The sequence below is a fragment of the Sceloporus occidentalis genome, unplaced genomic scaffold (assembly GCF_023333645.1).
Source record: "Sceloporus occidentalis isolate IW3139 unplaced genomic scaffold, rSceOcc1.0.p SCAF_5, whole genome shotgun sequence".
NCBI classification, from domain to species: domain Eukaryota; kingdom Metazoa; phylum Chordata; class Lepidosauria; order Squamata; family Phrynosomatidae; genus Sceloporus; species Sceloporus occidentalis.
Window position 1 is genome coordinate 24,682,079 of NW_028316985.1, and position 22,180 is coordinate 24,704,258.

The 22,180-nt window shown below is 40.2% G+C and overlaps 1 protein-coding gene across 5 annotated transcripts in view; it reads left to right on the top strand.

Annotated features, from left to right (window-relative positions):
- The window catches only part of BRAF (B-Raf proto-oncogene, serine/threonine kinase), a 69,954-nt gene that overhangs the window by 3,327 nt on the left and 44,447 nt on the right, over positions 1 to 22,180 (top strand). For all 5 annotated transcript variants that reach the window (XM_089527885.1, XM_089527887.1, XM_089527888.1 and 2 more), the window contains exons 2-5: positions 8,190 to 8,291; positions 13,206 to 13,469; positions 20,381 to 20,484; positions 22,041 to 22,143. In XM_089527885.1, coding sequence (XP_089384011.1) covers positions 8,190 to 8,291; positions 13,206 to 13,469; positions 20,381 to 20,484; positions 22,041 to 22,143 — 573 coding nt within the window. The remainder of the gene's footprint in view (positions 1 to 8,189; positions 8,292 to 13,205; positions 13,470 to 20,380; positions 20,485 to 22,040; positions 22,144 to 22,180) is intronic.

Consider the following 22,180-nt stretch of genomic DNA (forward strand, 5'->3'; position numbering starts at 1 on the left):
CAATTGGCCCTCCACATTTTCAGTTTTCACTTATGCAGGTTTGATGATTTGCATTTTTGATTGATATGTTCTCTCTAGGAATCTTTAGGTCCTCCAGAGCAACTCTGCCAGAGGTTGGCCATAGAGTTCTGCTGGAGGTTCCTAGAGAAAACAGGGCACTTGTAGGTCTTCCATCATGATTCTGTGATCAACCTCTGGCAGATGTTGACCATAGAATTGCAGTGGAGGACCTGGAGATTCCTAGAGAGGTGTTCCCTCAGGGAATAAAATAGTGTGTGTGGGGGTTATTTGCAGTGTTTCCACATTCACAAGGGTCCTTCCCCCTTAACCCCAGGGTCTGTGCAGGGCCCATTATAATTGGAAAGGATCCTCAAGGGCCATCCAGTCCAACCCCTGGCATGCAGGAACTCTCAATCAAAGCACCCATGATAGATAGGTATCCAGCTTCTCTTTAAAAACCTCCAGACCAGGAGACTCTACCACTCTCCCAGGGAGTATGTTCCACTGTCAAACAGCTCTTACTGTTAGTTGCTCTCTTCTGTTCCTACAGGGCAGGCAGCCCCCTTGATCCCCCCCTTCCTTCTCTCCAGCTTCTCTTTCCTCTCCCAATATAGTCAGAGACCTTGTTGGTTTCTGCTAGTAGTATTGTGTCATCTGTATATCTTAAGATTGTTAATGTTTCTTCCTCTGATCTTCACTCCACCTGCCTCTGACTCTAAGGCTGTATGCTTTCTGCCTACAGGCTGAACATACTTTGGTATTAGAATTCAAAGATATGGCCACATTAGTCTGGAAAATCAGTATGCATAGGGATCTGGTAGCACCTCTAAGATCCACTGTAAGAAAGATGCTGGTAGCATGAGCTTTCATAGACCTGAGGACATCATGCATCTGAAGAAGTAGGCTGAAGTATACGAAAGCCCATGCTAGCGACTTTTCTCTTTCTGTCAGTCTCAAAGGTGCTACAAGATCCCTTTGCCCCCAGAATATGTTTGTAAATAGTGCTTATTTGCCAAGGGCTAATTGCACACTGTCAGCCCCAGAGGAAGGCAATGGCAAACCTCCTCTGAACAAATCTGTGATAGGGTCACTGTAAGTAAGTCTGAGACAGATTGAAGGCACACAACAGTAGCAACAACAACGTAACCGAAGCAACACTCTATGGACTCCCCCTCCTTCTTCTCAAAAGAACTGTAGTGACTCCCTCTGGTCATTATTGTGTTTCCCTGAGAAGCCAGGAGAATCTATGAAGCACAGAAGGCAAGCAAATCACCTTGCTGTTTTTATATAGGTCTCTGTGTGTAGGTGAGGAGGGGGAGAGGAAGATTAAATGCTTGCCATTGAGACAGGTACAATTTGTGGCTCTGAGAATGAGGGTTAAGGCCCATACAGACAGGCTAAAATAAAGCTGCTTCAGGTCACTTTGGAGGTATACTGTTTAAAAGATACACGCATCTGAAGAGGCCAGAAGTTGCGCCAAAGCTGTGCTCCAGTCCTTAGGACTGAAGCGTGGCTTTGGCACGGCTTCTGGCTGCTTAGGACACATGCAACATTTAAACAGCATACCTCCAAAGTGACCCAAAGCAGCTTTATTTTGGCCTGTCTGTACAGGTCCTTTGATTGCTGTTCTCCTAAACCAGTGATACTGAGAGCTCCCAGGAGATTGTTACACCAATACATTATTACAACCAAATCTGCTCACATGTACTCTGTGAACTAGCACCTTGACAAATTTGGGCTATGCTCATGGCCTTTGCTAGACTTTTGGCATTTGGTTGTGTGTTGGGAGAGGAGACATCACTACAGAAAAATGCATTGCTCTGTGATGTTGCCTTTTAAAACCAAAGTTTAAAGACCTTATTCATGTGACTGTCTTCGATAAGTGAGTAGTCCTAAAATAGCTTAGAGGAGCTAGAATAGAAGAGGGATATATTTGTTAGGCACACATGATTAAGAGATACCAGTAAATGTGGCTTGTTGTATTATTTCCAGATATTGTTGTCCTTTTATTTACTTGCTGAATATGAATTTCCATGTTCAAAACTGTGTGTGTTGCTTTATGGTGCAAAACACTGCAGAAATAATCTAGTTTGAGACTGCTTTAACTGGCTCAGTGCTAGGGAATTCTATAGTATTGCGGGGCATTTAGCCTTCTCTGTCAGAACTCTGGTGTGACAATAAATTGCAGTTCCCAGGATTCCCTAGCACGGAGCCAGGGTAGTTAAAGTGGTCTCAAACTGGATTAATTCTGCAATGTGTTTTGGACCTATGTTGTGGTACAGACTGCAGACCCTGTGTCTCGTGCTGAATATGGTTGGTAAGAAGAGTGAATTAAGAGTGTTTATGGATGATTATTTCTCCACAGCAATTTTTGTTATAAGCTTACTTCCTTTAAAAAACAAAAAAGATGTGGCTCTGTAGGAAATACCTCTCTGTTTGAAACTCTGAAGAATTGCTGACAGTCAGTGAAGACAGCACTGAATTAGGTGAAATAATGATCTCATTTGATAGAAGACACTTCCTAGGCCAAAATCACAGATGTCTGGCTCCTAAAGAGTAAACATAATACTCATTGCTATAAACTATACAGTTATAAGCAAATATTTGATTATAGCAGTGTGTTCATGCTGCTGGGCAGATGCTCTGCCACTGCTTTAAAATGAATAGTTTTCCATGGCCTGTTACAGACTGCCAAAATAAAGCTGCTTCAGGTCTCTCTGGAGGTATGCTGTTTAAATGATGCATGGGTCCTAAGAGTCCAGAGGTCGCGCCAAAGCCACACTCCATTCCTAAGCACTGCAGTGCAGCTTTGGTGCAGCTTCCGGATTCTTAGGATGCATGCATCATTTAAACAGCATACCTCCAAAGAGACCCAAAGCAGCTTTATTTTGGCAGTCTGTAACAGGCCCATGTAAACTATATAGAGTTAATTCAGACTAAAAAGACTTCTAATTTGGTGCTATCTTGTCTCTAACAATGGCTAGATAGATGCCCTTTGGTTTCCTAAGCAGGGCTCAGATGTTGGGGCAAATAAAAATATGTTGTTTCTGTCCATGTAACCCACTACAATGCATGGCTGTGTCTATTCATTTCATGGCATCTTCCACTAACTTGTCGGATGTATTTTACAACTGTGTATAGCCATGACTACAGCTGTATCATGTGCTAGTTCTTTAAAATATGCATTGTGTGAATATGTTCTTCTTTTCTTTGTCCTAGAGCTATCATGAACTGGTTTTATTAGAGGATTGTGATTCTAGCATTTTTAGACAATATTTTTCTCTTTCTCAGCACTGTTTATAATTTTCCTCTGCTGTTTGGTCACAAGGAGAACAAGCTGTCTTTTGAGGGCTGAAGGATAAATGACCAGCGACTTTGGGGATGGCAGCTTAATTTCCCTGCAGTTTTTTTTTCTTGCCTCAGTTGTATTTACTTCAAGTTACTGACATACTATGGGTCTTCAGTGTCACTTTGGCTTTTCCCTTCGCTTTGTATCCAGAAGTAAAGTTTGTGCTTCCATGTTTTCAGCTAGCATTTGTGGCTGGTCTTTCTGTCTTCTGCTTCTGCATATTGAGCTATTAGAAAGCTGTCAGGAAAATACCAGTAGCTTCATGTGTGTTTGGTTATAGAGAACCCTTTTATTCTTTGGAAGTTTTCAGTTAAGGATCATTGAGCTGAAATGCTGTGATTTTCTCCTTTTATTTTGCTGTTCAAGAAAGTTAAGACACATGTTTGCAAGCTGTGACTGGATTATTTGGACAGTGGATAGGGATGCAGTTCCTTGATTTTTAGTGTACATCAGGACTGCACAACGTACAGCCCAGGGGCCACATGCAGCCCGTGAGGATATGAAATATCTGCAAGGGTCCTCCACTGCCCAGCTTTCTCCCAAGGAGAAGGCCAGGTGGTGGAGGAGGAGGACAGACAAAGGTTTGCCCAGCAAGGCTCCTCCACTGCCCCACTTTCTCCTGAGGAGAAGGCTGGCTGGTGGAGGTTAAAGGCTCCTCCTTCACCTGGTTTTCTCCTGAGAAGGCTGGCTGGCAGCGGGGGAAGAGAGGCGAACCCTCGCCCCTCAAGGCTCCTTCGTAGCTTGGCCTTTTCCCGAGGAGAAGTTTTGGCAGAAGAGGATAATGACAAAGTTCCTTCACCACTTGGCTTTCTCGTGAAAAGAGGGCCAGGCAGAGAAGGAGGATGGAATTAATATTAATTAATTCTTATTAATTGTTGTTAATTAATATTTGATTAAAACCTATCTGCGGCCCTAAGAAGTATAGCCTATTTTAATTTTGGCTCCTACCTACTGCCAAGTTTTGCAGGCCTGGTGTATATGATTCTGGTGGTTTTTGCTTTTTCAGTGCAAGTTACAAAGTATGTTACATTTTTGGTATTTGGATTGCTTAATCAATAAAGTGGGTAGCAATGGCTGACAAGTTACATAATTTAAATATGGTGCCTTGTTTTAGGCATTTAAAAGATCAAGAATTTGTATGTGCATCATGCACGTATAATAAGTCTGCATAACTAATAATCTACCAGGCTTAATGAAATATTCATATAATTTGGCCTGCCTGGGTGTTGTCAGCTCCATTTTCATAGTGTCAAGTTGGTAGCAACACCAGGAGGCTGATCATGCCCTAATGGACTGTCATGGATATGGACTGCATTTTGGCTTATGCGGGCCAATTTTGGTGCCTAAAGAGAGCACAACTGGAAATTGATTATTGTTGCAGAAGAAGCAATTGTTGAAGGGCCAAGAGTGGTGGCTAACCTATCTAGTAGAAACATTTAATTCATTGAAGTTGATAACACCTGAATAATGAGTAGTCTAGCAGTGTTGTCATTTGAAAGCGATGTAGCTTGCCAACTCAACTTGAAAAAAGTTTTGGATTTTTCAAGAAAAAAAAGGAAGGTAGTGATTTTGTAACAAACCTGGCAAGGAGGGAAAACTGTTCATTTTTTCTTAAAAGTTTTTCCTAATTGCTTCAGGGGTTTCATGGGGAAAAGGTGCATTGCTAAAATGAACCTGTTTATGCAAGAGATAGGGCCAGTTGTCTGTACTGTAAATGGAGAGTGCTTATGAACAATTCACATCTCTCTTTGCTTGCATACTTTAATCAAATTAATTTTGTCTAGGATTTATATCAAATAGCCTAACAGTGGTTAAAAAATAGATAAGATGTTTCATTTACTTGCTTAGCATCTTAATTTTCAGCAAAACATTTATAAATACAAGCACTTTTTGTTACTTTCCCAAATTATCTGAGGGGTTATTTTACATCCTTAAAAGTGTAAACAGATTGGAACCAAATTAGTTGAAAGTTGCCCCTTCCCCCATGGACCTGCCTGTCCATCCAGTTATTCTGCAAAAGATCCTCTTCATATCACTACTGTCAGAGGTGTTGCTATCAGGAACACTGGAAAGGGCTTCTTTCTCTTTTTGTGTGGCAAATGAAAACCTTGTTCTGGAAGGCTATTTAGTCCTGAACTTTTATTCTTCTGACTTCAGTAGAAAAATGGGTTTATCTACTACTGATACTTTCATACATTTGGACATCTGAAATAGAATGGAAAGTGCTTGTTAGTTAAAAAGAGTATTAAAAAGGTAAAATCCATTACAACTTTTAAAGAGAAGATTATAAATACATTTACAGAGTTAGCTGAGAGGGTCTCAACTTGAACTTGCCCAAAGAGTCACAGTTCCTTTAGGCTATTGCACTACATGAGTGACTCTGTTTGTTCAGTATATAATTTTTCCTTGAATGCTGTCTGGAAACTTCAGTGGGTGCCAGACAAGTGGGATTTACACAAAGTGTTGAAAAATGCCATTACATTTTGATGAGTGCTGGTTCTAGTTATGATCTCTTCTCATTTTTCTATGTCATCATTTTGGGTCCTTTGCTATCAGTACTCACCCCCTGCGTTTGCTGTTAGAAGAAGGAGTGAGTGAGTTTAATAATTGGACTTAATTTTGTTCTTTATCAGTAGGACTTTCTTTGCTTATTAGGTTAACTTGAGTTCTTTTAGCTGATACTTTAGTCTTCATCTTTTAGGTGTGTGGTTGAAGGGCATGTTCATGTTTCCATGTGCTGTTCCACTACAATCAGAGCGTTGTTGTCCAGATAAGTGTGTGATCCGCATTATAATTCCCCTGGAACTCTCTGCCCAGAGAGACGAGAATGATCCCTTCCTTATTCGCCTTCCACCAGCAGGTTAAAACTTTCTTATGCAAGCAGGCTTTTAAAAACAGAATATTCTTAAAGGACCAGCTAAGGTGTTGTATCATTTTAAGCATTTTAATTTTTTTATCTTTTTAACTGTATTTTTATTCTTTTAATAAGCAATCTGTTTTTAATATTGTAATAATTTAATTCTGTTTTAATGTATCACTTTTCTATGTTTTAATTGTATTGTTTTTTAATATTGTGAAGCTGCTCTGAGTCCCAGTTCTGGATACAAATAAATAATAATAATTCACGTGTATGATAGGATGTGAAATGCCGATAACTGAAATGGTCTCTCAAAAATTTAGTACTCCAAAGAATGTTTAAAACATTCAAAGATCTGTAAACATTGGGGAAATTGTACTAATCATGGCATTCGATTCTGTTGAAAATAACAGAATATGACACATGGTACTTAGTGTTGAGTGTGATATAAATGGTTCATTGTCCAGTTAATTCTGTGGTTAATTATCATACAGCAGGTTCAGGTTAAATACAGATCTGATTTTAGATCCTGGACTACCAGATTGCAAAGTCTGATTCTTTATAGTAGAGGAATGGTCCCATCATTTTTGATGACATTCAGCCTCTATTATAGTTTACAGAGGGGTAGCTGTGTCTGTTCATTGCAGCAGCAAAACCTGGCTTGTCCCACATAATTTTTTAGTTGTTGTTATTGTTGTGTGCCTTCAAGACATTTCTGACTTGGGGTGACCCGAAGGCAAACCTATCACAGAGATTTTGTGGCAAGTTTCTAGAGAGGGGGTTTGACATTGCCATCCTCATAGAATCATAGAGTTGGAAGAGACCACAAGGACCATCCAGTCCAACCCCCTGTCATACATGAACTCTCAATCAAAGCATCCCCAACAGATGGCCATCCAGTCTCTAAACAGAAACCCCCTCTAAGGAAGGAGACTCCACTATACTCCAAGGGACTGTGTTCCACTGTCAAACAGCTCTTACTGTCAGGAAGTTCCTCCTAATGTTGAAGTGGAATCACTTTTCCTGGAGCTTGCATGCATTGTTCCAGGTCCTGTTCTCTGGAGCAGCAGAAAACAAAACATTTTGGCAGGACAGGGCATATAAATGCCATGCTGCCAAATGCTGTGAAGGCGCTGCACGTGCTGTCATCCATGCGGCTCCTGGCAGCATGGGGGCAGCATCAGAGTGTGTGACATCTAAACACCATGCTCAGACGCCGCCCCCAACCCGGTGCTTACTACCAGTCTGTTTTGCCCCTTAGTTATATATAATGAAAAAGAGGCTTTACATAAGCATCTGACTATTATATGGACAGAATGCTGATTTAGCTAGACTGTAGTCTAGTTGAGTATGGCTTTTCTTACATTATTAATCTTTCCAAGCTATGTTCTCTACAGTTTGACAGATGGCTGAATCTCTGAGGTGACTGCCTGATCACTAAATGTACTGTAGATTCTTTTTCTTTTTACAGGAGGAAGTATTTAAATTCTTAGTCTCCTTTGGCTAATTGCTACAATTCATCTTGCTTGTCTTCTATAAATAGTTCTCTGCTTAATATCCAAGTATTGATCATTTTGGCTGGGCAAGTGGTATGGATATGGGTATGATAGGAAATCTTTCATAGCGTTACTGACTTTGGGATAAATTCATAGATTTGGGCCTTCTTTATATTGGTTTACACAATGCAATCCAGCAGTTATCAAGAGAACATTATTTGTGTGTACTATTATCTACAGATATTTACTACATTTAATATGTGAGCCATCAAAATGATTATTTGAGTGGGTGGATATGTACCTTGTGGCATTGCATGTGTAGTGACATAATTGTATCACATACACATAGGTGATGGTTGAATTGTCTCAGCAAATGATTTGGTCCTCCATAAATATTTAAGGTGTACCAAATGTATTTTCCTAATACGTTTGACTGATTGTATTGAAATTGTATTGTACTGAAATATGCACATTTAAAATTTTTTAGGTATGGAACATCAAACAGATGATTAAATTAACGCAGGAACACATAGAGGCCCTGCTGGATAAGTTTGGGGGAGAACACAATCCACCGTCCATATACTTGGAGGTAAGTGCTGAGTTTAATATCGCATTCCCCGATTAGTCCTCATAGGCCCCCCCGCCATAAGGCCGCACAGGCATTGGTTTGCTAACCCGGGGGCATTTGTTGTTCTTTTTCTTTTTGTACTGTTTTGTATTTTAACATTGTATATTGGAATTTTATGTAATTTTAACTGTTGTGAACCGCCCTGATCTTTGGAAGGGCGGTATACAAATAAACCATTTATTATTATTATTTATTATAATGTGCCACACAGCTTGTGTGAATATAAAATAATGTCCCTGTTTGTTAAGATGCTTGGGAACGTCTCTTAAAGGCTTAAAATATTCCATTGTACTGAGAAAGCAAAAACAACAGGAATGTTGAAATGCATGGTTGGAATTTCACCCTCACATTTTTTGCCAAAGTCTTATATTTCTGTAAAAACAAACAGAAATGGACTACAGAACATTTTCTTTTAAAGTAATTAACAAAATGTTTAAGAGAAGGAATGTGTATACTTACTCTCCCACGTTATTTCTAAAAACTATGTAGCAGGTATACTTTTGTGTAAGACTACATCAGATCATTGCAATTCCTAGTCTTGATTTCCTTTTCTCACTTCTTTTCATGGGAAGGAGTGCCTTGTGTCTGCTTGACACTATGGAAGGAAGATTAGAGCAGACAAAACAATTTTCTTTCTTTGACTAATGATGATTTCTTCTATTCTCACTTGTTGGTTTGCCTGCTTTTCATAAACTGACAAAAGTAAAGAGGTTCCTTACTGGTCAGGTTTTCCTTACAGGTCAAGACCCCATAAATTCATTTGTAATAAAGTTTTTAAAAGTAATTTTTTAAACTTGTAAGCTGCCTTGATTGCCATTGACAGAGACGTGGGATATAAATAAAGTGTGATGTATTTTTTTTATAAATTCAATTTTTAAATATTTTCTGTATAAACTGTACTTTTAACATAGCAAACATGATAATTTTATGACAAATCAACCTAAACATATTTTATGTTCCTGAAGTAATAAAGTGACTTTCAGTCTGTAAAGGCTGCTGTTACTGAGTTTTTTTAAAAAAAATTATAAAACTTTCCCTTTTTCTTAAAAAAAAAAGACAAAATGTGTTTTCCCTATGCCTTCAAAGTTTCTATATATTTTACATCTCCAGCAATATCGTAAAATAGTAGAGTAAATAGTAAAAGAGTTCCTATACCTTGGATGAAACATTAATCAGAACAGAGACCGCAGCCAAGAAATAAGAAGACTAGGAATGGGAAGGGCAGCTTTGAAAGAACTAGACAAGATTCTAGTGAGAATCTGTCTGGAGAAAAGAAGGTTAAGAGGTGCTATGATAGCCCTGTTTAAATATTTGAAAGGATGTCATGTTGAAGAGGGAGCAAACTTGTTTTCTGCTGCTCCAGAGAACAGGACCCGGAACAATGGATGCAAGCTACAGGAGAAGAGATTCCACCTGAACATTAGGAGGAACTTCCTGACAGTAAGGGCTGTTCGACAGTGGAATGCACTCCCTCGGAGGGTGATAGAGTCTCCTTCCTTGGAGGTCTTTAAACAGAGGCTGGATGGCCATCTGTCAGGGATGCTTTGATTTGGATTTCCTGCATGGCAGGGGGTTGGACTGGATGGCCCTAGTGGTCTCTTCTAACTCTACGATTCTATGATTCTAAGATCTTAAAGGGAAGAGCAGCTATGAAAGAACTAGACAAGATCCTAAAGACAACTGAGCATCAAAGTTAGAATTGTCCAAACCACTGTATTTCCTATCATCATGTATGGATGTGAGCTCTGGACAATGAGGAAAACAGGCAAGAATAAGATTAATTCTTTTGAGATGTGGTGCTGGAGAAGAGTGCTGAGGATACTATAGACAGCCCAAAAGACAAACAAATAGGTCTTGGAACAAATCAAGCCTGAAATCTTCTGGAAGACAAGATTATCAAACTGAGGCTGTCATACTTCGGCCACATCATGAGAAGGCACGATTCATTAGAAAAGACAATAATGCTAGAAAAAGTAGAGAGCAGGAGAAAGACAGGAAGACTGCATGCTAGATGGATAGACTGAATGAGGGAGCTCACAGATTTGAATTTGTAGGACCTGAGCAGATCAGTGGAGGAAAGGGGATCTCAGAAATGTTTCATCCACAGGGCCACCATGAGTTGAAGTCGGCTGGAGAACACTTAATAACAATAAAATTAACACCATTGATGAAGTCTTCTAGAGTCAATTTTAATACCTGTACTTCAGATGTCCAAAATGTTCTTATAGCAATCTCTGACCATTTTTAATAGAGCAGTTAATATTGTTGAGGTATTATTTTCATTTGTATTTCTATTTATCTTATACAATAACTATATGTCTGTTGTAACTATTTTCTTGGATTTGCTGAAATGATCAGTTGTTGGGACTAGGGGAGACTGCCATAAACCTCTCCACATATCCCTTAAATGTTTAAGGCAGTCTCTCCTGGTTCCTGACAGTTGGGTGATATAGTCCAGCCACCAGGCTTTTCACTCCAGAAGGCATGGATCCAAGGAGTTGCAAATGGATTTAGGCTGGCTGGTTGTAAATGTGCCATCCCAAAGAACAGCTCCTCTGCTGTTGGATTCTGAGTATTGTGGAAAGTATCTAACTAGGTCTTGGAACTATGTTAATACTTAAATAGCCACTTGCAAAACAAGTCTTGCTCTTAATTTCAGGGAAAGAAAGAATCCAAAAGGGCGGGGGGAGACAATTTCTTCACTAATAACATTACTCTGCTTCTGATGGCTTACTTAACATTGGCTCCGATCTTGTTCTTGCTTATAGAAATGTCTGATGTCATCTTTGACCCATAGTTTTCTTAGAAGAAGAATAGGAGAATATCTGTATAGCAAAAATAAAATACTTTGTTTAAGCCAGATTCTGTCTAGTCTTGATTTGGATGTAAACAACCCTGTGTTAAATTTCTTTGAGCTTGCTTGTATTTTACTTTATGGAGCACTATACCTGATAATTTTTCTCAGATTTCTAGATTACTTTGCTTAGCACAAAAATTCTAATTGGAACCATTTTCTAATTGGAACAATTTTCCAGACGTATACTGTATTATTCTTTTCTTGATTACATATTAATATTTCAGTCTTTGTGGTGTTAGTTTGTAGACTTCATTCTGTTATTAAATCTATATTATCTACATCTATGTCACAATATGACTTGGCCTTCAACAGACATTCAGGAAAAGACCCTAAATGAACAAGGTCCATATTATATGGCACTACAATACTAATTCAGGGGTTGGGGAGGATTTGTGAGGAAGAATTGGCATACGTTATCTGCTAGTTAAGCTTAGGCTCAGTTAGAAAAACAAGAGTAAAGAAAAGGAGCATCTCTTGCATCTCCTCTCCTACCTGTCAATTCTAACCTGCCAATAGCATTTACTGACCTAAGAAAGCTAGTCTGGGAAGAGTGGCTTAGAAACTCCTTTGTCTTGCAGTAAGGATAGTTCTCTGAGACATTCCTTACACAATCCCTTTAGATCCCAGCCTTCCACACTCGGGAAACCAGGCATTCAGAGGCAGGCTCCTCAGTGCCAGTAGCTTTTCTGGGGTGACTGGCCAGAAAAGAGCAGAAAGATTTGGCAGGTGGGGAAAGATTAAATACATCAGGTTCTAGTTCACTCATACAACTTTAGTGCTGGAACAGTAAAGAGGGCCATTGAATTAATAATTCTGAAGTGAGAGGGAGCTAAGGAGCCAGCATAGAATAATGCAGGGGTAGGCAACCTTTTTGAGCCGGGGGCCGGGTTGCTGTCCCTCAGGCGACTGGGGGGCCGAAGCCGGGGGTGAAGCTTCAACCCTCCGGGGCGGGGCCACGTGATGGGGGTGGAGCTTCCACCCTCTGGGGCGGGGCCGCGTGCCGGGGGTGGAGCTTCCATCCTCCGGGGCGGGGCCGCGTGCCGGGGGTGGAGCTTCCACCCTCCAGGGGCGGAGCTTCCACCCTCCGGGGGCCAGGCCTCCCCATCTTTGCTGGCCCCTGACGGGGCCCCAGGCCCCATCAGCGACCGGCAAAAAAGCTGGTGGGGGTCACCAGCGCTGGAGGGCCACAGTGACGGCACCGGGCCTCCCAGAGGCCCCCTGCTGCCGTCGGAGCCCTCATGGAGGGCCCCAGAGACGGCAGCGGGCCCCCCAGAGGCCCCCTGCTGCCCTCGGAGCCCTCCTGGAGGGCCCCAGAGACGGCAGCGGGCCCCCCCAGAGGCCCCCTGCTGCCCTCGGAGCCCTCCTGGAGGGCCCCAGAGATGGCAGCGGGCCCCCCCAGAGGCCCCCTGCCGCCCTCGGAGCCCTCCTGGAGGGCCCCAGAGACAACAAAGGGCCCCCCAGAGGCCCGCCGCCGCCGCCCATCGCGGCTTTTCGCTGCTCTGGGCGCCGCCATTTTGGGCGGCAAAATGGCAGAGAAGTCTCGCGCGACCTCCCTGCCATTTTGGGCGAAAAAATGGCGGCGCCCATAGCCCCAGAGGCCGCTATGGGCGCCCCCATTTTTTCGCCCAAAATGGCACCCAGAGCGGCGAAAAGCTGTGACGGGCGACCGCGGCGGCGGCAACAGAAGCCAGGGGCCAGGCGGCAGGCCTCCGCGGGCCGCAGGTTGTCGACCCCTGGAATAATGGTTTCACTGTTGGACCATCTGGAGATCAGGGTTCAATTTCCTGCTCAGCCATAGAAATCCATTGGGTGACCTTGGGCATCTCATACTTTCAGCCCCAGAAAATCCCATGATACATTTGCCTTAGGGTTGCCATAAGTCACAAATGACTTGAAGACACACAACAACAACAACAACAACAGGAAACTGCCCTAACAGTTGTGTTCAGAATACATGTCTAAGAAGCATGCGCCCAGTATTAAACAATGTTTTAAAATAACTTCTCCCCTTTCTACAGGCCTATGAAGAATACACCAGCAAATTAGATTCATTGCAGCAGAGGGAGCAGCAGTTGTTGGAATCCATGGGGAATGGAACTGATTTCTCTGTCTCCAGTTCTGCTTCAACAGACACTGTTGCATCGTCATCATCCTCTAGTCTCTCTGTACCACCTTCATCTCTCTCAGTTTATCAGAGCCCTACAGATTTGTCAAGGAATAACCCTAAATCTCCACAGAAGCCCACTGTTAGAGTCTTCCTACCCAATAAACAGAGGACAGTGGTAAGGCCTGCACATCTGTTAAAAGTTTTGTTTTTGTTACCTTGCCAGAAACATGATGATTGTTAAAACATTAGAAAGTCAAAGGACAAGATAATAGCTTAATTCTTGTACAGACTGCATAAACATTTATACTGTGATGCTGATTTGTTGCGGAAAGAATTAGGCAGTTAGGCTCTGTCTGTGCTGAATGCATAGCTGTACAGGGCAGCAGAACAAAGTGAGTTCACCTTTTCCTCTTATTGAAGGTAGCGGCTTTGCACTTTCTTCTTTTCCTGAGTAAATCCAAGACAGTCAAGGAGAAGGGCCTTGATAAAAGAGCAGTCAAAATGGATGGGGGAGAGGCTCACTAGTATTGGAGAACTCTAGGATGGGTTTCAGTGGAGATTAATTTATGTATAACAGACTGAGGCTGGTTCTTCTCTGACTTCCAAACCAATCTGGAAAATTAGATGATACCAGAATTTGGGTCCCTCTGCTGAAGTCCAGCACCCTGACATCATTCGGCCTTTATTTGCTTTTCTCCTTGCAAAGTGAGGTCTAGAGCTCTCTACCTCTAGACAGAGAAAGGTATTTGCTGATATTTAAAGGTATACCTTTCCAGGTGCCAGCTGTGTTATGTGCCAGTCTTGCCCACTGTTCTTCTTCCCAGTAGGAAATAGCAAGTGATAGACTGGTGGAGTCAGCTGCCTTTGATCTTCCACTATGATTGCTGATGTGGGAAAGTGAAAAATAATTGAAGCCCACTCAGTTGTGGCCTCCACAGTGGGCTTTCTTCCCCTTTCCCAGTTGGAGAAGAGATAGGAATTAACCCATCTGAGGAGGAAAAACTTTATGGTGGGGGAGGCCCACAGACTCAATGATTTCTCTGGCTAGTATTGTGTTTTAGGGCCAGAGGTGATGGTGGTGGGGACATAAAGCACAGTATGATATCAAGAGAGTAGGTAAAAGGCAGACAGAAGTCTACTATAAACAAACTTGAACAGAGCAAAGTAAATTGACCAGGATGATATCTTTGGTAGGAGGTGAGAAAGTAAACGTATTTTGCATACTAAAAAAATTGCCCAAAACTTTAAAAATGCTTCTAGTGCATGAAGTGGGACTCACTTTTGGTACACAGCAGTAGAAGAATGCACATTGCTAATCTGTCCCCCTTTCTAGCAATTTCTAGTAGACATTTAAGGCTTATTGTTGCCAAGGAGACCATGAGGCTAGTAACAAGGGAAAAGAGTGAGAGAATGTGCTTTCTTTGGTTGTATCGTGAGGGGGGGGGTTATGTAGAAGATGTGAGATAACAGAAGTTGAAACCAGAATTACCAGTGGCATAGACATTATGGGAGTAACGGGAACTGTGGTATTTTAGTGAGGACACACATTAAGCATGAGGGAACACAGTAGAAAGGAGATGGCAAAGGGAAATGTAAATGGTGCAGCAGTAGAAAGTGCAAATTTCATGTTTAGGGTGAAATCCTGTGAAAGTGAAGGATGTTGAGATCTGGTTGATTTCAAGCTGGAAAGAGTTAAGAATGTGCTTAACTCTCAGTGAGAGAGTGTAATTTAGCAAAACTGACTACGATTTAATTTGGACTGGATTTGAACCTGTGCAATTCATACTGAGTGTTTAATCCCCAATAATAATTTTTAATAAATATTGTTCATTTAATATTAAATAGTTTGCAAGATGGATAGCCAGCATGGTGTAATGGTTTGAATGTAGGGCTATGACTCTGAAATCCAGGATTTGATTCCAACTTGGCCATGAAACCCAAAGATGACTTTGGGCAACCCATTATCCTCTCAGCTTCAGGGGAAGGCAATGGCAAAACTCTGAACAAACCTTGCCGAGAAAACCCCATGATAGGGTCACCATAAGGCAGAAACGACTTTAATGCACACAGCATGAACAGTTACAAGATGTCCTTGTTAAAAATATGTTGAGTTTTCTCTTTTTAGATACTGTTTTTGGAAATGGCAGTTTGTGGGAAACCTGCTTTTGGTCTGCCTTTATAATTCCACCTAGTGTGTGAGGTTGTTTTTTTTTTTAAACGGACTGTTGAAAAATGCTAAGTATTCTAAATGCCTTCATAGGGACTTGAATAGGGGTTTGTTTTGGAGGCCTTAAACGAATATCTTGTTTCTTGTAAATGAAAGATAGGGTTGTCCTTTGAAACTCTAGAATTCTTGGTCACAATTTCATTGCACCCTCAAAGAATATTGCAAGAATGTAGAAGCTTATAATCAATGCTTGTTGTGTGATTTGGGGCTTGTAATCAAAACAATAAGTTTCCTGAGCTCTGGCTTCTCATTTGAAATCTGAATACAGTGAATCTGATGGCATTCCTAGCATTGCTTATTTATGCTTTATAACTCAGTGGTTATTTCTCATGATTTAATTTTGAACTTCTCCTTTCCTGACATAGAACTAATTTGACATATTTTCCCCATGGTTCTGGGAGACACCCTATTACAACTGCAAGAGAAAATAATTTAGGCCAAGGAGAGATGTCCTCCTTTTCATAATTTTTAACCACACATATCCCAAGGGAATTACAACTGGATGCACATGATAAACTGAGGGTATTTCATGAGAAGGCTATAACTGCACAAGAATAAAAACTGCTTTTGCGAATAGACTGCAGCATTCTGAGAACAGGAAAAATGTACATGGATCATCCTCTTTAGATCTTCTTTAGTATTGAGTGTATGGTTCTACTTCTGCTGTTGGTCTTAAAGAAGGATTTTGCTGTGTGTAGGATGCTTGCTGAGAGCCAGTGTGGTATATTGGTTTGAGTATTGTACCACAACTCTAGAGATCAGGGTTTGAATCTGCATGGAAACTCACTAGGTAACCTTGGGCAAGTCACATCCTCTCGGCCTCAGAAGCTGGCAATGACAAACCACTTCTGAGCAAATGTTGCCAAGAAAACCCTGTGATAGGGTCATCACAAGTCAGAAACAACTTAATGGCACACAGCAACAAGGGTGCTTGCTGGCAGTGGAATTGATAGATACATAACAAGTGCAACAGAGGATAAACATTTGCCTTGTGTGAGGAGTAGAAAGGATTCCACAAAGGTTATTAGCTTCTGAGAATATTTCTGAATCTGCAAGTCTGTTCTGTTTTGATATAACAATATTTTGTAAAAGAAAAAGTAGCTGTCAGGTCCGTAAGGAATTGTTTTAGGCTGGCATAAACGGAGTGTGAGATTTAAGTAGCCATGACAAAACCCTCCCCCACCAAATATTTTGTCTGATTCAAGTGCTGAAACTTCCACCCCTTTTCATCCTTTGTCTGTTAAGTACCCTGTGTAGGTGTGTTTAAACATCAGGTGGAAATCATGTGTGATATGAGTGTGACAGATGTCACTTGCTCTATTCTGTATGCATAAAATCATCTCCCAGGGGCTGATCTCTAAACTACACCTGACCGTAGAGAAACGTTTATTACGTGGGACATTTTTAATTAGATGTTGGAACCCTCTCTTTATTAGAAGGGAGGGCTTTTTAAGCCCTTATTCTGGAATTAAATAGTCTTTGCTATATATAGGATTTGTTAGTAAATTCTTACTTCAGCCAACCTAGAATTTTCAGCTCTGTAGGCAAGATAAAGTATTTAGATAGATTTTTTATACTGTTTTGAATGCATCCTGCCCCACCCTATGATATGTTCAGTAGTCTTCTCACAGCTTGATTTTGTTTGTGTTTACTTGGAATAAGATTCTACTGATTTCATTGGCACTTACTCCCATGGATTCTTATGAGGCACCACTTTAAACTGGGAGTCTTCGGTGTTTAGTGAATTTAAAACTCAGGAATTTGTTTCCACAAGGCAGCTTGCTAGTGCTTCAGGATTTGTTAAAATTTACTTTTTATTGAGATATAATATTTTATCTTTAAAAAAACATAACATATTACCCACAAATTGCTACAAACATATAACAAACAAATGACTACAGATATCTAACTAACAAAGCATATAAAACATAAATGCAACCAAACAAACATACAGATAAAAACAAACAAGTTACACCAAAATATAACTTCTACAACTCTTTTTTCCATTGCTAATTTTCTATACCTATTACTTCTTTATATCTCCTCTAGATATTCATATCTCAACTCTCATTTATAATAATTACTTTGACATTTTATCTATATCTCAGTCCAAGCTAATTGTAAACATATCCCCCCATTCCCTATTTAAGTACGTTATTAACGGATTTCATTCATTTATAAATTTCTGCAAGGATTACTTGTTTAACAGTTGTGTTAATTTATCTGTTTCAAAATAGTCATAATTTTAAAATCCAATCTTTTATTTTTGGAGAATCTTATTTTTTCCACATTTTGTCATAGAGTATACTCATATCTATTGTCATGTAATTGTTGAGGCTACAAGGAAAGGGGGAAAAGGCATTTTATTAGTGATGATTCAAAAGGCAGATACTTTTGCTTATAGATTTTTCTCTTTAGTTGTTCTCCAAAACTTGCCATTGGTGAAAGTAGATTGTATTAAACCTATGGTTGTAGTTCTTAGACCTGGCTCATCTGCACATACCTATGCTTAGTCATGCATAGTATGTGATATTACTGTTATCCCATGTTTATATATATTTTAAAAATACTGTTTTCCCATGTTTACATTTTGTCGCTGGCATTTTTGTTTTTGTTTTTAATAAAAAATAATGTGAGCAAATGTCTGTTCTGATGTTGCAAAACCACAATAAAAATGCTAACATATGAAAATATTGTGGAGTTACAAAAAACATAGGTCACAAATGAACATTTAGAAAAAAAATAGCCATAATTAAGTAGGAGCTTGTGTTCACTCCTTCACAGATTTTGATTTCATGGAATCATAGAATCATAGAGTTGGAAGAGACCACAAGGGTCAATTTATCAAAGAAAAAGCAAACTTTCTTTTGAACATGAATCAGCAGTGTGATGTGGCAGCTAAAAAAACTAATGCAATTCTAGACTGCATCAGTAGAAGTATAGTGTCTAGATCAAGGGAAGTAATAGTGCCACTGTATTATGCTCTGATCAGGCCCCACCTGGAATATTATTTTCTCATAATAAAGTAACTTCAGAGTTCTAGTCCAGATTCAGTAAATGCAACCACTCAATTAGAATTCACATCATACATTTTAATATTACTTAACTTCAGGGCAAGGAAAATATAAACAGAAAAAGATGAGTATGTTGTCCAAAGTTACATGTACAGCATAATCTACTGACTGTGTCTTTCTCTAAATGTATTGCCTCTTTATTGGGCACTTGAAAAAGTTGAAATAGCAGAAGGCTTTGCACTCAGTATTCATGCAGATGATTAACTGGGGAACATTTCAGCCAGAGCTGAATTTACTGTGTGCAAGTTGTTTTTTGTAAGGGTTAAACTTGGTACTTCTGAGAAATGTGCTAAAGATCTGAGCTCACATTTCCTCAGGATCTGTCTGGATATTTTTTTTTAACAGTAGCCCTGAGTTATTACCAATATTAGATGAAATACTGGCTGTTCCACCATAATTTTAGTAAAAGTGTGGGTTGTCTGAATGCTTTTCATAATTTTTCTTACATCTCAGTAAAAAGGAAACAAAAGGACACTTTAAGGCGCTTTACAGACCGCCCAAAAGGGCGGTCTGAAAAGCACCCTCATTTGCTGCTGCGCGGAGGAGCTTCAGCGGCCCAACTGCGCGACTCTTCCAAGCAGCAAAAAGAAGCCGCAAAAAGTGACTTCTTTTTGTGGTGCAGTAATGACGCCGCAAGGCGTCAATGGCACACTCACGGCATCATTTCTGCCATGCGGCGTGCAGACACTAAGCGCCAACTACGTCAAGATGGCGGCGCCCATGTAGAATGGGCGCCGCCATTTTGTACGTGCTCGGCACGTACTAGGGTGCCCATGCGGAACAGGCCTAAGTATTCTGAATGTAGATTCATATTAAGTCTAGCTGTAAAACTTTTAAGCATGGCAAGAACATACAATGAAATTTGGAAAATGTGTATTTACAACCACTGAAACTGAGTTGGCAGTATTTATTTACTTACTTCGCTTAAAAGTAGCTTATTAGAGTTTTTCAAAAATAAAATTGCAATAGTATAGGAACATAAAGCATGTGGTGACCATATGCATCCATGTTAATTCAAATAGCATATCCTGCTTTTATCCTTGGTCTTTCCTGGTGTCATACCAGGTAGCAGTGTCTACTAATAATCTAATGAACAGCAGGTGCTCACTCACTGATGGTTGAAGAGTTCATCCCTTGTTGGTATCTGGTGGTTACTAAGTAGCAGCTCTCATCATGGTCCTCTGAGACTATAGAGGACCAGGGAATAAAGCTAATGCAGCTAGATGGTATAGGTTCCTTCTCGTGGTAGAAGTTTCCAAACAGCAGGTAGATTTATCCACAGATAATTTTTTGGATAGTTGTAATTGAAAAAAGAGAAAAACTTTCAAAATCTGGATTCTGCACAGTCTTCTTCTGTCCATACTTCTCCACAGACAACATAATATATGAATAAATAATGCCGATGTCTGTTGCCTTGGATGGCTTTGAAGAGTTTGTGGAGAATATCAACATTTGTTAGACAAATTCATAGAGCATTTCAGTTATTAGACATCAAAGTTAGACAGTGTCCCCAGTGCTCTGAAGATGCCAGCCACAGATGCTGGCTAAACGTCAAGAAGAAACTCTTCTAGAACATGGCCACATAGCCCAAAAAACCCACAAAAAAACAAGTCGCCCCATAGTTAGGCTGCTAAGCCCCTTCTGTATTCAACAAGACTCCTTTGACTTCCTGACAAATAAAAATCTCTCCGTTTCTGAGATATAGGAGAATGCTTTTCTAAAGGTTATGCCTCCAATAACATTATGCTGAGACTTAAGCTGATGGTTTTCCTTTGAAATTTTCAGGTTCCAGCAAGATGTGGGGTAACAGTCCGGGAGAGTTTAAAGAAAGCACTGATGATGCGAGGCCTAATTCCAGAGTGTTGTGCTGTTTACCGAATACAGGATGGGTATGACTTGTGTGCAGCATGGTTGCAGGGGTTGGATGGGATAGATGGGGAAAAGATTGCTAAAAGGGTTGTCTGGTTTGAGTTCAGTAGACACAGACATAAATCTCCAGATATTATAAATACCCAATTTTTCAGAGCACCACTAGCCAAAACCTCACTAGGGTGGTGTATTGTTTTATTGTATGTAATCTAGATGTAACTGCTGTTTTATGGTTGTAATCCTGTCATCGATCCACCGGGAGAGGCGGAAATATAAATTAAATTTATTATTATTATTATTATTATTATTATTATTATACCTTATACTAATGGCTATGACCTTGTGGAAGGTTAGGGAAGAATCCTTTCCATTGCTTCTGTTCTTAGATTTTCTAAAGGGAAACTCAGAGTGGGTGCCGTACAGTGGCAGCTTCTAAACTGTTTGCATTTTTGAGGCTTTCTCTGGTCTTAGTCTGAAGCGAAATGAATACATTTTACTTCATAAATATACTGTCATAGACAATTTGGGAGAGCCAGTATGGTACAGTGGTTTGAGCATTGGACTTCAACTCTAGAGACTAGGGCTCAAATCTCCATTTGACCATGGAAACCCTGTTTGGCCATGGAAATCCTCTCATCTTCAGAGGGAGGCGAAGGCAAACCCTCTCTGAACAAATCTTGCCAAGAAAGCCCCTGATAGCCAAAAGAATGATTTGAAGGCACACAACAATATAGACAATTTACATAATTACTTGTGACATTATGGGTTCAGTCTAGAGACTGCAATTATATATATATATATATATATATATATATATATATATATATCTCCCCTGCTCTTTTCCCAGGACTGGGAAAAGCAAACTACATATACTTTCAATGGAAATAAAGTTCCTGAGGTTTTTGGACCATCCATTTTTTGATGCAGTGGATCTCTAGTTAAGTTTACAGAATAGAACTGCATCTCTAGGCATTTGTCTTGTCATTCTAAGCTCTAAGAACAGAAGACTAGAAAGCAACCCTTATTCAGTCCCATAGTTGCTTTAACATCTTTGTTTAAATCGGACTGGGTTGGGCCCGAGTTACTTGAGGGAACACCTCTCCCTACACAATCCACCCTGCACTCTCAGAACAACCGGAAGAACTTATTAGAGTATGTAAACACCAGGTTAACAACAACTTCCCACAAGGCATTTACTGCAATAGCTCCTAAATTATGGAATAGCTTCCCGAATCACCTTAGATGCCTTTAAGAAGGCACTTAAGACGGATCTCTTCCGGCAGGCCAGTCCAACCAATCTGCTATAAGAGAGTTAGAAATGACCCACTTCTGTTTGTAAAGATATGTATTTTAAATGATGATTTAGTCTATATATTGTATTGATAGCTGTTTTACTGTTTTATTGAGTGTGTTTTATATGAAATTGTAGTTTTTTATCTTATAATGTTGTTTCTGTTGTTGTAATCCTACCTCGATCCGCAGGGAGAGGCAGGAAATATAAATAAAAATTGTTGTTGTTGTTGTTGTTGTTATTAAAAACTGCAGTTTAACAAAAAAGAGCTTATTTGTACTGCAGGGAGAAGAAGCCAATTGGTTGGGACACGGACATTTCTTGGCTGACAGGAGAAGAACTGCATGTAGAAGTCTTGGAGAATGTGCCTCTTACAACACACAACTTTGTAAGTTGTCAATTTTTCTTTTATTTATCTTTATAGA